At 39.6% G+C, this 14948-nt stretch overlaps 1 protein-coding gene across 7 annotated transcripts in view; it reads right to left on the bottom strand.

Annotated features, from left to right (window-relative positions):
• GARNL3 (GTPase activating Rap/RanGAP domain like 3) overlaps window positions 1-14948 on the bottom strand; it is a 53340-nt gene that overhangs the window by 16990 nt on the left and 21402 nt on the right. For 4 of the 7 annotated variants that reach the window (XM_082775312.1, XM_082775318.1, XM_082775316.1 and 1 more), the window contains exons 11-17: window positions 14376-14479; window positions 13146-13254; window positions 11499-11544; window positions 7961-8067; window positions 4468-4589; window positions 2906-3010; window positions 947-1021 (exon numbers count right to left, since the gene is read on the bottom strand). In XM_082775312.1, coding sequence (XP_082631438.1) covers window positions 947-1021; window positions 2906-3010; window positions 4468-4589; window positions 7961-8067; window positions 11499-11544; window positions 13146-13254; window positions 14376-14479 — 668 coding nt within the window. The remainder of the gene's footprint in view (window positions 1-946; window positions 1022-2905; window positions 3011-4467; window positions 4590-7960; window positions 8068-11498; window positions 11545-13145; window positions 13255-14375; window positions 14480-14948) is intronic. The other 3 variants (XM_082775313.1, XM_082775314.1, XM_082775317.1) reach the window with 1 other exon arrangement.

Consider the following 14948-nt stretch of genomic DNA (forward strand, 5'->3'; position numbering starts at 1 on the left):
ACATAAGGGATACATATTAATTATACTAAGAAATACTGACCATATAGACACGAATGAGATAAGACAGTAACATGTAAGAACAAGTAAATACTTTTGGCAGGATACATTTCTTAAAGTATATTTTTTGAATTTGAAATATCAAAATCTAATTAATTTTCTTGCAGAGAAATACTCTCCCTACCAATTGGATTTGGACACTAATAAGTATAAGATACACTCTTGGAACACTGGAATTAAAACCCAAGCTGCTGATATTCAGTGTAACCCTGGAAATTTGTTATTAAACAATTAAAATACAGACTTAAAATATATGCACCTCCATGCATATACAGTTTGATTTCATTTCATGGTTCATTTGTGATATTTAGACATGGTACTGCTAAAACTACCTTTCCCCCAAATTGTTATTTTGTCATGTGTTCTCTGTACTTACCTCCCAAATTCTGTCCCCTCCCCCATCTCTTCTCTAATATTAAGTATTAAGCTGAAGTCTGAAATTCTACAAGCACTTCTGAAGCTTCTATATATAAGATGCACATAGAAAAGTGTAATTTACATTTTTCACTCCTATGCCTTGTAAAAAAAATGTAGGTACAGGAAATAAAAACACAACTAAATTTTGCTTTAAACTTGATAAAGATGTTAAAATAATCACAAGATGATTGGTTATGGAAAAAATATATTTTTTTTTCATGAAATATGCTCAGATATAAAAATATCCAGACTTGCATTAGCATGAGAAGTACTACTACCTTCAGGCTTATCCTTTATTCATTTGCTATGGGCTGAAGAATCACTTTAACACTATACATTACAACTTTGCTGCTATAGTATCTAATCAGAAAAGTAAATAAATAATATTTTCAACCGATACACAGTGCCATGCTCAACTGAATTTTTTTTTTTTTTTTTTTTTAACTCTCCTTACACAAATGGGTTCACTCACCTCCTTTTTACAAAAGCTGGTGGTTGCCAGGGTAGCTGGTGTATCCCCTTTCACAGTGGTTTTCAATTTCAGCGCCTAATACAAACAGGTATTTTAGTTAAATTAAGCTTTTGTCACTAATATATAACCTAAAGCCTAAGAAGAAAGGACAACTTAGGATGACAAAGTAGTTTACAGCTTGGAATTGCTATTACAGTTATTAAGAAAGAAGGGGAATTATCTATACCCTGAAGAAAGACTGCACTGATCACTATGGAGCTGCAGCCAAAGCCTACATAGCTTATAAAAAAAAAAAGAAGCTCAAAATATGAAGTGTCCAACATAGTAATCAACAGAACGACAGAATGAAATCATAGAATGGCTTGGGTTGGAAGGGACCTCAAAGATCATCCAGTTCCAACCACCCTGCCATAGGCAGGGACACCACTCACTAGATCAGGTTGCTCAGGGCCTCGTCCAATCTGGTCTTGAACCAAGGATGAGGCATTCACAATTTCTCTGGGCAACCTGTTCCAGTACCTCGCCACCCTCCAAGTGAAGTATTTCCTCCTAACCTCTAATCTAAATCTCACCTCTTTTAGTTTAAAGCCATTCCCCCTTATCCTGTCTTTATCTGATTAAGAATAGTCGTTCCCCATCTTTTTTTCTACGTCCCCTTTAAGTACTGCAAGGTTGCAATGGGGTCACCCCGGAGCCTTCTCTTCTGTAGGTTGAAAAGCCCCAGCTCTCTTAGCCTTTCTTCATAGGACAAGTGTTCCATCCCCTTGAGCACTTTTGTAGCCCCACTCTGGACCCGCTCTTAAAAGATAAACATCCTTCTTGTTCTGGGGGGCCCAGACCTGGAGGCACTACTTCAAGTGGGGCCTTAGAAGGGCAGAATAGAGGGAGACCATCCCCTCCCTTAACCTGCTGGCCATTCCTCTGTTGATGCAGCCCAGGATTCAGTTGGCATTCTGGCCTGCAAGCATGCACTCCTGGCTTATTTCAAGCTTTTCATCCACCAGAACCCCCAAGCCTTTCTCTGCAGGACTGCTCTCAAAGAGTGCTTCTCCTAGTCTCCTTCATGTCCAGGATTGCCCCAAACCAGGTGCAGTACCTTGCACATGGACTTGTTGAACTTCATTAGGTTCACATGTGCCCACTTCTCCAGCCTGTCCAGGTCCCTCTGGCTAGCATCCTTTCCTTCTACAGCAAAGTCTTGTAGCCTTTTCTTTTTATTCTTTTTTTTTTTTTTTTTTTTTTAAATTGGTTGGAATCAGAAGTGCTGAGGTACTAAAAGGCCAACTCTTGTTACTACCCCTGCCATCAGGGTGGTCCCAAAGAGTGTTTATCAATATGGTGATAGGCTCTTTAAATATAAATATATAAATATAAACATAAATATATAAACATAAATATATAAATATAAACATAAATGAGCTTGGTGTCGTCAGCAAATATGCTAAGGATGCACTCAATCCCACTGTCTATGTCACTGATATAAATATTAAACAGTATCAGTCCCAAGACAGATCCCTGGGGATCTGTCCCCACTCGTCACTGGCTTCCACTTGGACATAGAGCCTCTGACACATCTACACAATTCTTTCTGTGGGTCAGCTGATTAGAGGAACCTTTTATCAGTTACATAAGCTGGCCTTTCACCTGCAAAAGCATTTAGCAAACCACTAAATCAAACTATATAGATACATACTGCTACAGGGATGGTGCCAAAAGACACATGGTCACAGTATCATGAATTCTTCAGCTATGTATAACTGAAAGTGTGCTGATTCTAAAAGGGCTAAACACTCTAGCGAAATACCATATAAACACAGTTCCACTCAGAGAATAAAGCTGTTTAAAGTACTTTATATATCTTCATTGCTAGTATTTACAGCACACCAAAATCCAGTATGCCTATAAAGTGATGACATAGTCTTTGTAAACATAGATGCATCCTTGCTAAATTGATCCCACCTGACCAAGTCGGACAAATTCTGCTTGCCGAGCTTCTTCTTTTTTCCGTGTTGATTTCGGGGACTCTGGCAACACATCACTGAAAGACCTTCTATTAAGCATGTTCTAAAACAGAAAAAAATGCTTTTGTTTTAAAATTAAATCAGGTTTTCATATTTTTGAATACAAAATTAGTCAATTTAATACAATACCATTTACATTGTCTGCTTTTCTTTTAATATACTTTCCTGTCATGATGAATCTAACTGTATTGCTTCTCAGAGAACAGTAATCACTATTTTTCAAATCATTGACTTCTTTACTTTCCTACTTGTCATCATTTACCACTTTCATACTATACAATTGCAACAAAGGTTGCAGACATAGAATCATAAAGGTTAGAAAAGACCTCCAAGATCATCTGGTCCAACCATCCCCCTACCACCAATATTACCCATTAAACCATGTTCCTAAGTACCACCTCTAACCTTTTCTTAAACACCCGCAGGCACAGTGACTCCAGAAGCTCCCTGGGCAACCTGTTCAAATGCCTAACCTCTCCTTCTGAGAAGAAATCTCCTAATTTCCAACCTGAACCTCCCTGGCATAACTTGAGGCCATTCCCTCTCGTCCCTCTTGATCACTAGGTATCTGTGAGAAGAAGCTGACCCCTATCTCCCCAGAACTTCCTTTCAGGTAGTTGTAGAGAGCAGTAAGGTCTCCCCTGAGCCTCTTCCAGACTAAACAACCCCAGTTCTCTCAGCTGCTCCTCATAAGACTTGTGTTCCAGACCCTTCACCAGCTTCATAGCCCTTCTCTGGACACACTCCAGGGTCTCAATGTCCTTCATGTAGTGCAGGACCCAAAATTGAACACAGTACTTGTAGTGTAGCCTCACCAGAGAAGAGTACAGGGGGACAAGCACCTCCCTGGTTCTGCTGGCCACACTATACCTGACACAAGCCAGGATGCCATTAGCCACCTGGGCACACTTCCAGCTCATGTCCAGGTGAGCATTGACCAACACCCCCAGATCTTTTTCCTCTGTGTAGCTTTCCAACCATTCTGCCCCAAGCCTGTAGCATTGTGTGAGGTTGTTGTGACCAAAGTGCAGGACTTGGCACTTAGCCATATTGAACCTCATCCCATTGGCCTCTGCCCATCAATCCAACCTGTCCAGGTTCCAGGCCTGCAGGGCCTTCCTACCCTCCAGCAGATCAACACTTACCCCCAATTTACTGAGCAAACATACTGAGGGGGCATTCAGTTCGTTTGTCCAAATCATCAATAAATGTATTAAAGAGGATGGGCCCCAACACCAACCCCCGGGGAACATCACTCATGACTGGTTGCCAACTGGATTGCGTGGACACGCATGGACAGTCCTACCCTGAAAGGACAGCCTGTCAATTTTCATGTAACTGTAAAACAAACTATGTCACTATTAGTATTTAGCCTAGTGTACACAATCCAGTGCTCATCAGAATTACAGCCTTTTAAAGCAACAGAACATTCAGTGTCCTAGTGAAAGCAGGAGAGAACACATGAGATGCACAGAGATCACTTCTGACTTTCTGACTTACATTTACCTTGTGTAGATCAGGCATCAGGTCCTGGTATAAAGAGCGGATCAGCATGTCTAGAGTGCGCTGACGTTTCTGAGAAAATGTTGGGGTTTCCAAGGTGGCTTTTTCACCATTTATTACTAAAATATAATGGAAAAGAAGATATGTTATTTTAATGTGCTATTATATAAATATAACCAGTTTTCCCATAGTAACTTAGTTTCACCACTTTTTGCATTTTTTTTAGTAAATAACAATCCCTCAAGCTTAAAGGGAAATAAAGACTAATAGCAGTATTCTACAAGGCACCCCAATAACCTCCTGATATAAAAATTAAAGACAAACTACTAATCAGTTTAAGTCCTAAACCAATTTAAATATTTGTTAGTAATGTGTGCAAAATAAGTTACTAGTAAAGTTCCTGTCAGGTAAGTGTGTAATTGTAATCCTTACGATTATGTTAGATGTCTGTTAATGAACTCCCAGTCAGGACAACGAGGCCAATGAAACCTTCCGCTGCTCAAAGACGTCTCAGGCCAACAAAACCTTATCTTCAAGGGTAACTTCAATTACCCGGACACTTGTTGGGAACACAACGCAGCAGTGCACAGATCCTCCATCAGGTCCCTGGAATGCATTAAGGACTGCTTCCTGCTACACATGCTGGACATGCCAAAGGTGAACTAGGTTTACTGCCTGCAAACTGTGAACTTGACAACACAACTACCAATAATAGCCTTGGATATAGAAATCCTAACACTGAAGTTTAAGAGCCTTTTGAGCACACTGAAGACCAGCAATAGGACAAAGATTCTGGATTTTAGAAGAGCCAAATTCAGTATGTTCAGAGCCCAGCTTTGAGGGATTTCATGGGAAGCATGCAAGGAGGGCATAGGAGCTTGTGAGCGCTGGGAGTTATTTGAGAACAATCTCCTGGAAGAACAAGAACAGACCATCCCCTACAAAGAGAAAGGATGAAGGCAGAACAAGAGACCACCCTGGCTTAACAATGAGCTTTTGGGTACACATAGGAGCAAAAAAGAATCGTATCATCTATGGAAAAAAGGCTTCAATGAGTACACTGAGGACTACAAGAACCTTGCTAAGACCTATGCAGAGATGCAGGCAGGAAGGCTAAGGCTCAGGTAGAAATGAAATTGGCCCAAAACGTCAAGAACAGGAACATACTCTTCAGATACACGAGCAACAAGCAGCAGCACAGTGAAGATGTAAGCCCATTGCTGAACAGGGCAAGGATACTAGTTACTAATAGTGCTGAACAGGCAGAGGCTCTCAATACCTTGTTTTCCTCTTTTTTTACCAGTGTAGCTTACAATCCAGATCACAGTATCAAGTAGGTCCAACAACACCTGTGTTGGAAGGGCTGGTCTGCAGCCATTATGCAGGGCATGCACTCATACAAACCTAGATGGAATCCACCCCAATGTGTTAAGATGGCAAAATGTGGTGATTAATGGTTTTTACTCAATCTGGAAACCTGCCACAAGTGGGGTCCCCCAGGAACTGACACTAGGAACCACACTTTCAACATCTTCATAAATGATCTGGATCTTGTGGTTGAAAGCACCCTCACTATGTGTGCTGATGACACTACACTGAGTAGTGAGGTGGACACATCCGATGGGAGAGTCATCTTACAGAGAGACCTAGAGAGGCAAGAAGAGTGAGCAAGCAAGAACTCTATAAAGTTCTTGTTGAGTAAACTCTACAAAGCCAAGTGCACCTGCAATGGCATTACAAAAGAACCCACCACAGGCTAGGATCTGTGCCTGGGGTGCAGCATTGCTGAAAGGGATTTTTAGGTCCTGGTAGACAAGATGAATGTTATTCAGCAGTGCACCAGTGCTGCAACGAAGACAAATCAAATCATGGGCTCCATCCACAGAGGCTTTACTAGGAGAGATAGAGATGTGATCATCTGACCCTACTCAGTGGTTGTCAGGCCACACCTGGAGCAATGTTGCAGTTTAACCTGGCAGGCAGCTTAGCACCACACAGCCATTTGCTCACACCCCCTCCCCACTGGAATCAGGGAGAGAACTTGGGGGAAAAAAAAAAAAAAGTAAAACTCATGTGGTAGAGATAAAGACAGTTTAATACAGAAGAAAAGGGGCAAAGAAAACAAAAGAAGTGATGCACAACTCAACTGCTCACCACCAGCCAACACCAGCCAACCAATGCGCAGCCAATCCCCGAGCAACAGTAGCACCCCTCATAGCCAACTCCCTCCCAGTTTTATTGTTCAGCATGACATCATGTGGTATAGTAAACTCCTTTGGTTAGTTTGGGTCAGCTGTCCTGTTTGTGTCCCCTCGCTGCTTCTTGTGCTTTTCCAAGCTCCTTGCAGCAAGAGAAGTCTTTGTTCAGTATAAGCACTGCTGAGCAACAACTATAACATGTGCATGTTATCAACATTATTTTCATCCTAAATCCAAAACACAGCACCACACCAGTTACTATGGAGAAACATAGCTCTATCACATCTGAAAACAGGAGAAGTACTGTCCAATTCTGGTTCCCCCAATTTGAAAGAGATGGGGTCAGATTGAAGAGGGTCCAAAGGAGTGACATGAAGATGATCAAAAAGCTGGAGAATCTGCTGTATGAGGAAAGACTGAAGGAATTAGGTCTTTTCACCCTGGAGAATGCTCTGAGGTCACCTCATCACAGTATTCCAATAGTTAAAGGGTGGCTACAAAGAAAATGGAGGCTCTACCTTCACAAGGATCCACGTGGAGAAGACAAGAGGCAATGGGTACAAGTTGTACCAGAAGAGGTTTTGTCCTGATATAAGGAAGTGTTTTGTTGTTGTTATTTGTTTTTTTTATAGTGAGGTCGATCACTGGAACAATGTCTCTGGGGATGTGGTAAAATTCCCATTATTGGAGGTTTTTAAGATGCAATTGGAGAGGTTGCTAGATAATCTCATCTCAGCTTCCTTTTGGACCAGATCATCTTTTGAGATCACTTCTAACATGGGTTATTTTATGATTCTATGATCTGCTCCCAAATATCTCTTTATGGCTCGTTTAGAAGCGCAAATGTCAAGGAAACCTGGAACTGAACCACTACAGAATTAAAAAGATCTTAAAGGTGCAGAAAGGCAACTATTCAGCATGCATTCAGAAATACTTACACTTTCAGAGATGCTAACCTAACACCTTTTATTACTAAGTATCAAGCAGCACTATAAATTATGTGAGATCTCAGGTTCCTATAAGAAAACATGAAAATATATGTGGCTGCACATTCTACATATGTAAAGGTCAGTTTAGATCTAGTAGTCTGACAAGGATAACTGCATAGAAAATCATTTTTGTGTTCATCTGACTGGACCTGGCATCCATCTACTTTACAGATTTAGGAAAAAAAAATGTACAGAAGAGCAGTATACACCATAAAATGTATTTACGTTTTAAGCATCATGAATTTCAATTTAGTAAAGTAATTATTTAAAAAGTGTTTCTAGCAAAATAAAAAAATGACTTACATTTCACTAACACAAAATCCCTGAATTCCTGGTGATTTGTAAACACAGGGGGAGATGGAAGTGGAGGCCCAAAGAGAGGAACACTTTCTTCTGAAAATATTTTCAGCCTATTGAAAGAACAAGTATTTATCTGTATTCAAAGCCATGTTCAAAAACCACCGTTTTTTACAGACAGGAGAAAGAACTGGAAACAGTTATCTGGGTATGTCTAAGGTAAGAATTTCCACAGGTCTAACAAAAAACAAGCTAACAAACAAACGAGCAAGCAAACTCACTCATAAATGGGCATTCATTTGGAATGAATTGCTTGAACCAAAATTCTGAATCCTTTACATAAACACTGGGACAGTAACAATTACAACAGAAGCCTGCGATTCTACTCATAGAATAATGCTGTTAATGGTATTGGCAAAATCTAGTCCTTTTCAAAAAAGCCGTAAAAGAACAGTTCTTCACCTACAAAACATATTCTCCTTACAGATTTCCACCTTACCTGTGCATTCACCACAGTTGTGAAAGATGTGATTCTTTTTGAGTAACACCAGAAACACCAAACTTTTACTGATAATTATCAACTTTTGGAGCTAGGCAATATGGTTTAATTAATGCAGTATCTTTAAGATAAAAAAGGTTCAGGTAACTTGTGTTGCAGAAAAAAAACAGCAAAAAACAAACAAAAAAATGGATTCATAGATGACTATAAAGATAGTTCAGCCTATGAAGAATAAAAACACCTTCTAAAGCAATCCAGAAATTATGATGTTAGAATAATGTGATCAGATCTGAGCAGCAGCTTCTGAAACCATGGACGATGGATGGTGTCTGTGGTCTATACCGTGCATGGAGGAAGACGCTAAAAGAATGCCTTCCCTCAACACTTTAACTGTATTTCTTAGCTGTCAGAATGAGGTTGGTTGTTCAAAAAAGGACTACTGCCAGGTGATCAGTATAAGGCATACTGTTGGTCTCTTTCACAAGCTGCCTGAATCCTTATAGTTATGGAATTTTCAGGAAAGGAGGAAGCAAAACCAATCTACCTAATGACTGTGTTGATTCTTGGAAGCCATTTCTAAGTCTACCCCCCTGTACACAGCTTCTTTCTTTCCCCTACAAGCTAACTGATACTTCAGACAGAGTAGCAAACCCAGCATGGTCAATCTTTGTCTTGGTCTTGCAAATGTGGGATATAATGATTTATAAACAAACAGTTTAAAATTTTGCTAAATAACTATTGAAGTCACACACGGTGACACCATCATTAGGAGTCTGCATTCACAATCTAACACACTGAGTTCCCCCTTCCATCTTGCAAAGTTTTTAGCTCTGAATTAGTGTTATAGATGCACACATGCATTCCAGTTTGAGGCATAATTTTAGTTTCATGCCCCAAAATCTCCCATCTAGATATTTTGATTTCCTAGTAGAAATTCTTTAGCCATGAGAGACTTCAGCATCTGAGCTTGCAGTGTCCTGTCCTCAGACATATCTGAAAGTGAATGCAATCCTCCTTTTTTTTTTTTGACCTAGTCTAAATAGTAAATGATGTAGCAGTTTCAATAGAAGAGGGATTAGTACAAACATTGCTACTACTTTGTAAAGGAGAAATAATAGTGCAAAATCTGTGTCCTATGCTGACAAATGCAGTACACAATTTAAGTCAAAGGGCAGCTCTTTTATTTGTCTTTACTGCTTATTTTGTTCAAGCCCAAACCGAAACCCTCCCATGGGCTCAGATAATGATATCCCTCTGCAATTCTGCTTTTTCAAGACTGACAGATATCTCTGGCATCTCACCATTAACCTCAGGACAATAGCTGGAATGGTTTATGTGGTAAAAGCCACTTTGTTCATTTGTAACACATTTACGTGACAAGGTTTTTGTAGTGGGGGACTGCAGGGGTGGCTTCTGTGAGAAGAATGCAGAAGTTACCCCATATTACGTAAGGGCAGGTTTCAGCCAGCTCTCCAAAGGGACCCGCCCCTGCCCAGAGCCAAGCCTATATGTTGTTTGCATCTCTGTGAGAGCAATTTTAAGAAAAGGGAAAAAAAGATGCTGCGCAATAGCATCTGGGAGAGTGAAGAATAAGAAACTGCCTAGCAGACAAGGTCAGAGAAGAAGGACAGGGAAGAGGTGCTCCAGGCACTGGAGCAGAACTTCCCCTGTAGCCTGTGGAGAGGACCATGGTGGAGCAGGTTGTCCCTGGCAGTCCATGGCATACCACAGTAGAGCAGATTTCCATGCTGCAGCTCGTGGAGGAGGCCACGGTGGAAGCAGGTGGATCTGCCCCTAAGGAGGCTACAGCCTGTGGAGAATCCCTGCCAGAGCATATTCCAGGCCAGAGCTGCAGCCCATGGAGAGGGGACAACACAGGAACAGGTGACCAGGCAGGAACTGCTGCCTGTGGGGGACCCATGTCTGAGCAGTTTGTTCCTGATAGATGGACCCTGTGGTAAAGACCCATATTTGGAACAGTTCTTGAAGAGCTGCTTCCTGCAGGAAGCCCATGCAGGATCAGTTCAGGAAGGATGACATCCCATGGGAGGGATCCCAGGTTGGAGCAGAGGAAGAGAGTGACCGTGAAGGAGTGGCAGAGGCAAAGTGCTGACTACTGTTCCCCTGTGCCATTTGAGGGGAGGAGGTGGGAGAGGGTGGATGGGGGGAAGGTGTTCTTAGTTTGTTTCCTTTGTTTCCCATTTCTCCATCTTGCTAGTAATAGGCAATAAACTCCTCTATCTCCCTACACTGAGTCTGTTTTGCCCGTCAAAATAACTGTTGAGTGATCTCCATGTCCTTATCTCAACCCTTGAACCCTTTGCATCATATTTTCTCCCCCTTTCCCTTTGAGGAGGAGCGGTGAGAGAGCTGCTGTGGTGGAGCTCAGCTGCCCACCTGAGTAAAACCACCACATTGTTAAAGCCTACAGAATGCTAGAATGCCAGAATGCTTGCTGTTCAGATTCTGATGAGAGCTAACAGACTCAGACTTGGACAGCACAGGACTCTATGTGTGAGGGTCCCACAGCTAACTGAAAAATATATTATTTGCCACCAAAATTTCCCTAGGTTTTAAGTATGTGATGATCAACTGTACATCTCTTAAGTATCCTGAAGATCCCTACAAACGAGCTGGTTTGCTTAGCTACAGCTGAACCCGGACCAGTAAAGATCCACTCCACAGCTATCACAGCATCAAGTCTAATTAACTTTCATCATACAGGTAGTTCACTATATCATTGATCTCATCAGATCAGAATCTTGCAGACATATCTTTCACCACTTTTTACATTTCATCTAAAGAGTACTTTCGTTTTGCCCCCTTAGCTTATGACTGTATCAGAATTTCATTATTCTGATTGTTAGAAACACATAGCTTAGAGCCCATTTACAGTTCTCTGCATCTAGATCCATATGTCTTTCAATTTTAAAAGTTCATTCGGTTTCCAGACATATAGACAGGTAGACAACACAAAATATTTTCCCATTACCTCTAAACAATCAGAAATTAAGTATGAAATGATTAGTTACTATCAGAACCTACCTGTAACTATCATTCTGCTTATTATATCTCACCAAGGCAAAAATATCTGTCATCCAGTTAAGGAAATTAATCCAGTACTAATAAAGCTCACATATATCTTAATCTGTTCCTGCAACAGATTTAATAGTAGTCAAGCATAATAATAAAGACAAAATATTCCAGACCATACATTTTACTATTATAAAAGGGGTCAATTTAAAAAATTGAACTACTACCACAAATGCATACAATGCATACTTGTTGCTGTTATATGAAGCATGAAGTGTGCTATATAGTTCTGCCTTTCATGTGCATATTTTACAGATTTGAGATTAAAAATCCTTTTAGGTGACCAGAAAAGAAAACAAAAAAACAAAACAAAACAAACAAAAAAAAAAAAAAACACAAAAAATGATTCCTAGCTTCTCTTATGCCGAAACTCCCACTGAGGAAGAATAATCCCACAAAATAATTTTGCTATCAGAGTTGTAAGAAAATAAAGTGAAAGATGTAAACTGGAAATACACAAAAATATATTCAAAATGCTTGAGAGTATACTCTCTAGACTCTAGCTTGCACTCCAAAAGAGTAAAGATCTTCTGTAAGCCCTAAATCATGTAAGCCAGACTTGCACAGACATTTCAGGTACATTGGGACATCTGAACTGACACTAGCTGCCTTTATTTGATTAATTCAATCCTAATCTACATGTGTCATTGCTATATAGGACAGCACACTGAAATATCTGCATATTTAACTTTTCCCATTGTAGAAGCACCAAAAAGGGGATGCTATAGTATGCAAGAAGGTGAGTAGAAAGTAGAAAGTGAACAAATTAAATAAGTTTTGACACATAAGTTTACACATTTCACACAGACCAGCCCCTGTATTTTTATGGACACCTTTATCCCTGGCTCCTCTTAACTGAAAACATCAGGAAGGTGATATGACTCTGTGGACCACCTGTGTATTACTTACAATGACATGAACAAGTCCGTATGTATATAGGACGCATCCTGAAATGGCAGATGTTAGGTACATTTCTCAATAAGGCCACTCAATAGAAGAATCATGTACCTCAGGGAAAGAGAAATCCCTTTATAGGCCAGACCTTTCAAAAAATTTTCCAGGACCATTTTTCTGGTGCTGAGTAACACCACAGCACTGGAATATTCTGATCAGTGTTTTCCATTCATCAGCTCATTTATTCCGCATCACCTTCAAGATGTTTAACATCATTGTCAGCAAAATGGACAGTGGAATCGAGTGCACTGTTAGCAAGTTTGCCGATGACACCATGCTCTGTGGTGTAGTCAACATGCTGGAGAGAAGCAATGCTATCCAGAGGGATCTGGACAGGGTTGAGAAGTGGGTCCATGTGAAACTTGTAAAGTTGAACAAGGCCAAGTGCAAGGTCCTGCATCTGGGCTGGGGCAAATCCCAAGACAAATACAGGCTGGGTGGAGAATGGATTGAGAGCAGCCTTGATAAGAAGGACTTGGGGGTGTTGGTTGATACGAAGCTCAAAATGAGCACTTGTAGCCCAGAAAGCCAACCATAAAATAGTTTTCCCTTCTCTAAGCAGCATGTAAAAGGGATTAGGGTAGAATTAGAAATAATAATATTATTCAAAAAAAAAAAAAAGTACATATGTAAGAAAAAAGATACGTGTAAAATGAGAGCGAATCATGGACGGCTTGAATGCTGGAGAAGATTCTTCTCCTTCCTGAAATACGATAGTGACAATGTCATTTCCAATATGCCGCTTCCTTTCTACCTGAAAGAAAAAAAAAGAAGGAGAGAAAAAAAAGGAAAGAAAAATAGGAAGGAAAAGGCAGACACAAGGATTTAAAGGAGATCAACATTCTATGACAGAACCCTGAAACAACAACTCCTAAACTGTATTCAGCTCAGGAAATGCCAGTCTTAAGAAAATGTATCATAAGTATGATTGAAGACAATATAAATTACTAACTACAATTAAGTAAACTCAGCAATGTCATGTTGCACTTACAAGGCAGCTGCTAAAAGTGTAGCTATTTTTTTTCTTTCCTTTTTTTTTTTTTTTTTTTTTTTTAAGTTAGAAAAGCTAATTTCCAAATATTAATATTCACAAAAAGGGTATGGAACACGTAATATTCCAAAAAAGAAAATCCACCACTTGAAATAAAAGGATAAAAACACCAATCCTATTATTCTTTCAAAACAATAAAGGTCCTCTGAATTCTGCTGTGATCTTGTCACCTAAGGCAAAAACGTGAGAAAACTGGAAATAAAAAAATAAGACATATAATCTAATTATATGATTATAATAGTTGCCTAAAAGACTAATAAAACAATTTGTGAGTAATTTTAGATAAATCATTATGGATGTGCTTATAAAGTGTTGTGTTTTTTTTTTTTTTTAATCCTTCATAAAGGTTCAAGCAATGGATGAGAGCATATTTGAACAAGCACCCCAAGAATCCATCTAGTCCATCTACGAGAGGGCAACAGCAGTGCTTTACAGCAAATGCACAGAACTGGTCATTAACATGTTCACAAGCAGAGTTTCTTTCAAGCTACATTAATTACTACCTGAGTATGAGTTGTATGTTATGCATGTGCATATCCTGATAATTCAGAATTAAGTCTAATTTCCAGCCTTCATAAATTCTTTGAAGGCAGTGACAACTGCAGCAGTGAAGTTCTGCAAGTCATCTCAGTACCGAACTATTTAGTAATTTTTAAATTAATTAAATTTGAAATTCTTCACAGAAGTCTTAAGACTTGTATTTCTAAAATATTAACAGGCAAGAAGATTCCCTATTTTATTTTAAGATGTTTTGGAGTTTGTGATTAACGACACTAAAAAAAAAAAAAAAAAAAAAAAGGGAAGGGGAAGGGGGAACCATGTACCTGCTGCTTGTTCTCTCTAGAATATGGCAGCATGGTTGAAACATGGAACATAATTTCATGCCCTTGGTAAACTGTATAGATGGAACAGGTTCCTGTTGTATCATCTGCAAAGGAAAACAAGATTCTTAGTAGGAATGTATCCTTTAAGTTTTCTAAAGATTAAAAGATATTTCAGGTCTTTCTACAAAACCTTCTTTAGTCATCCCTTTTTCTGACCAATTTTAGAACATGTCCACGCTGCATGTTTTTGCGTAGATGTCTAAATCTGAGCGTGCAACCTAGTCTGCATATTCCCACAGCTAAAACCTATGACATCCTTCACCTAACCTCCTAAAATCACATAGGGACATTCAAACCGTGATGCCTTACTGTTATGAAACAACTAATATCTCAGGTTATTCTTCACTCCCTTCCAACATAAAATGAAATGTTCACCTTAAAATACAAGTTATGAATCTTCTCTTCCACTGCATTACATACCAGTGATTTAAGCTAACCTGCTTAACTGTTTCCACGTAAAGCACAGCATTTAGCATGCATGTGAAAAAGTTTTTGGAATCATATTATTTCTTC

Source organism: Aythya marila (genome assembly GCF_965140915.1).
Source record: "Aythya marila genome assembly, chromosome: 19".
Classification (NCBI taxonomy): domain Eukaryota; kingdom Metazoa; phylum Chordata; class Aves; order Anseriformes; family Anatidae; genus Aythya; species Aythya marila.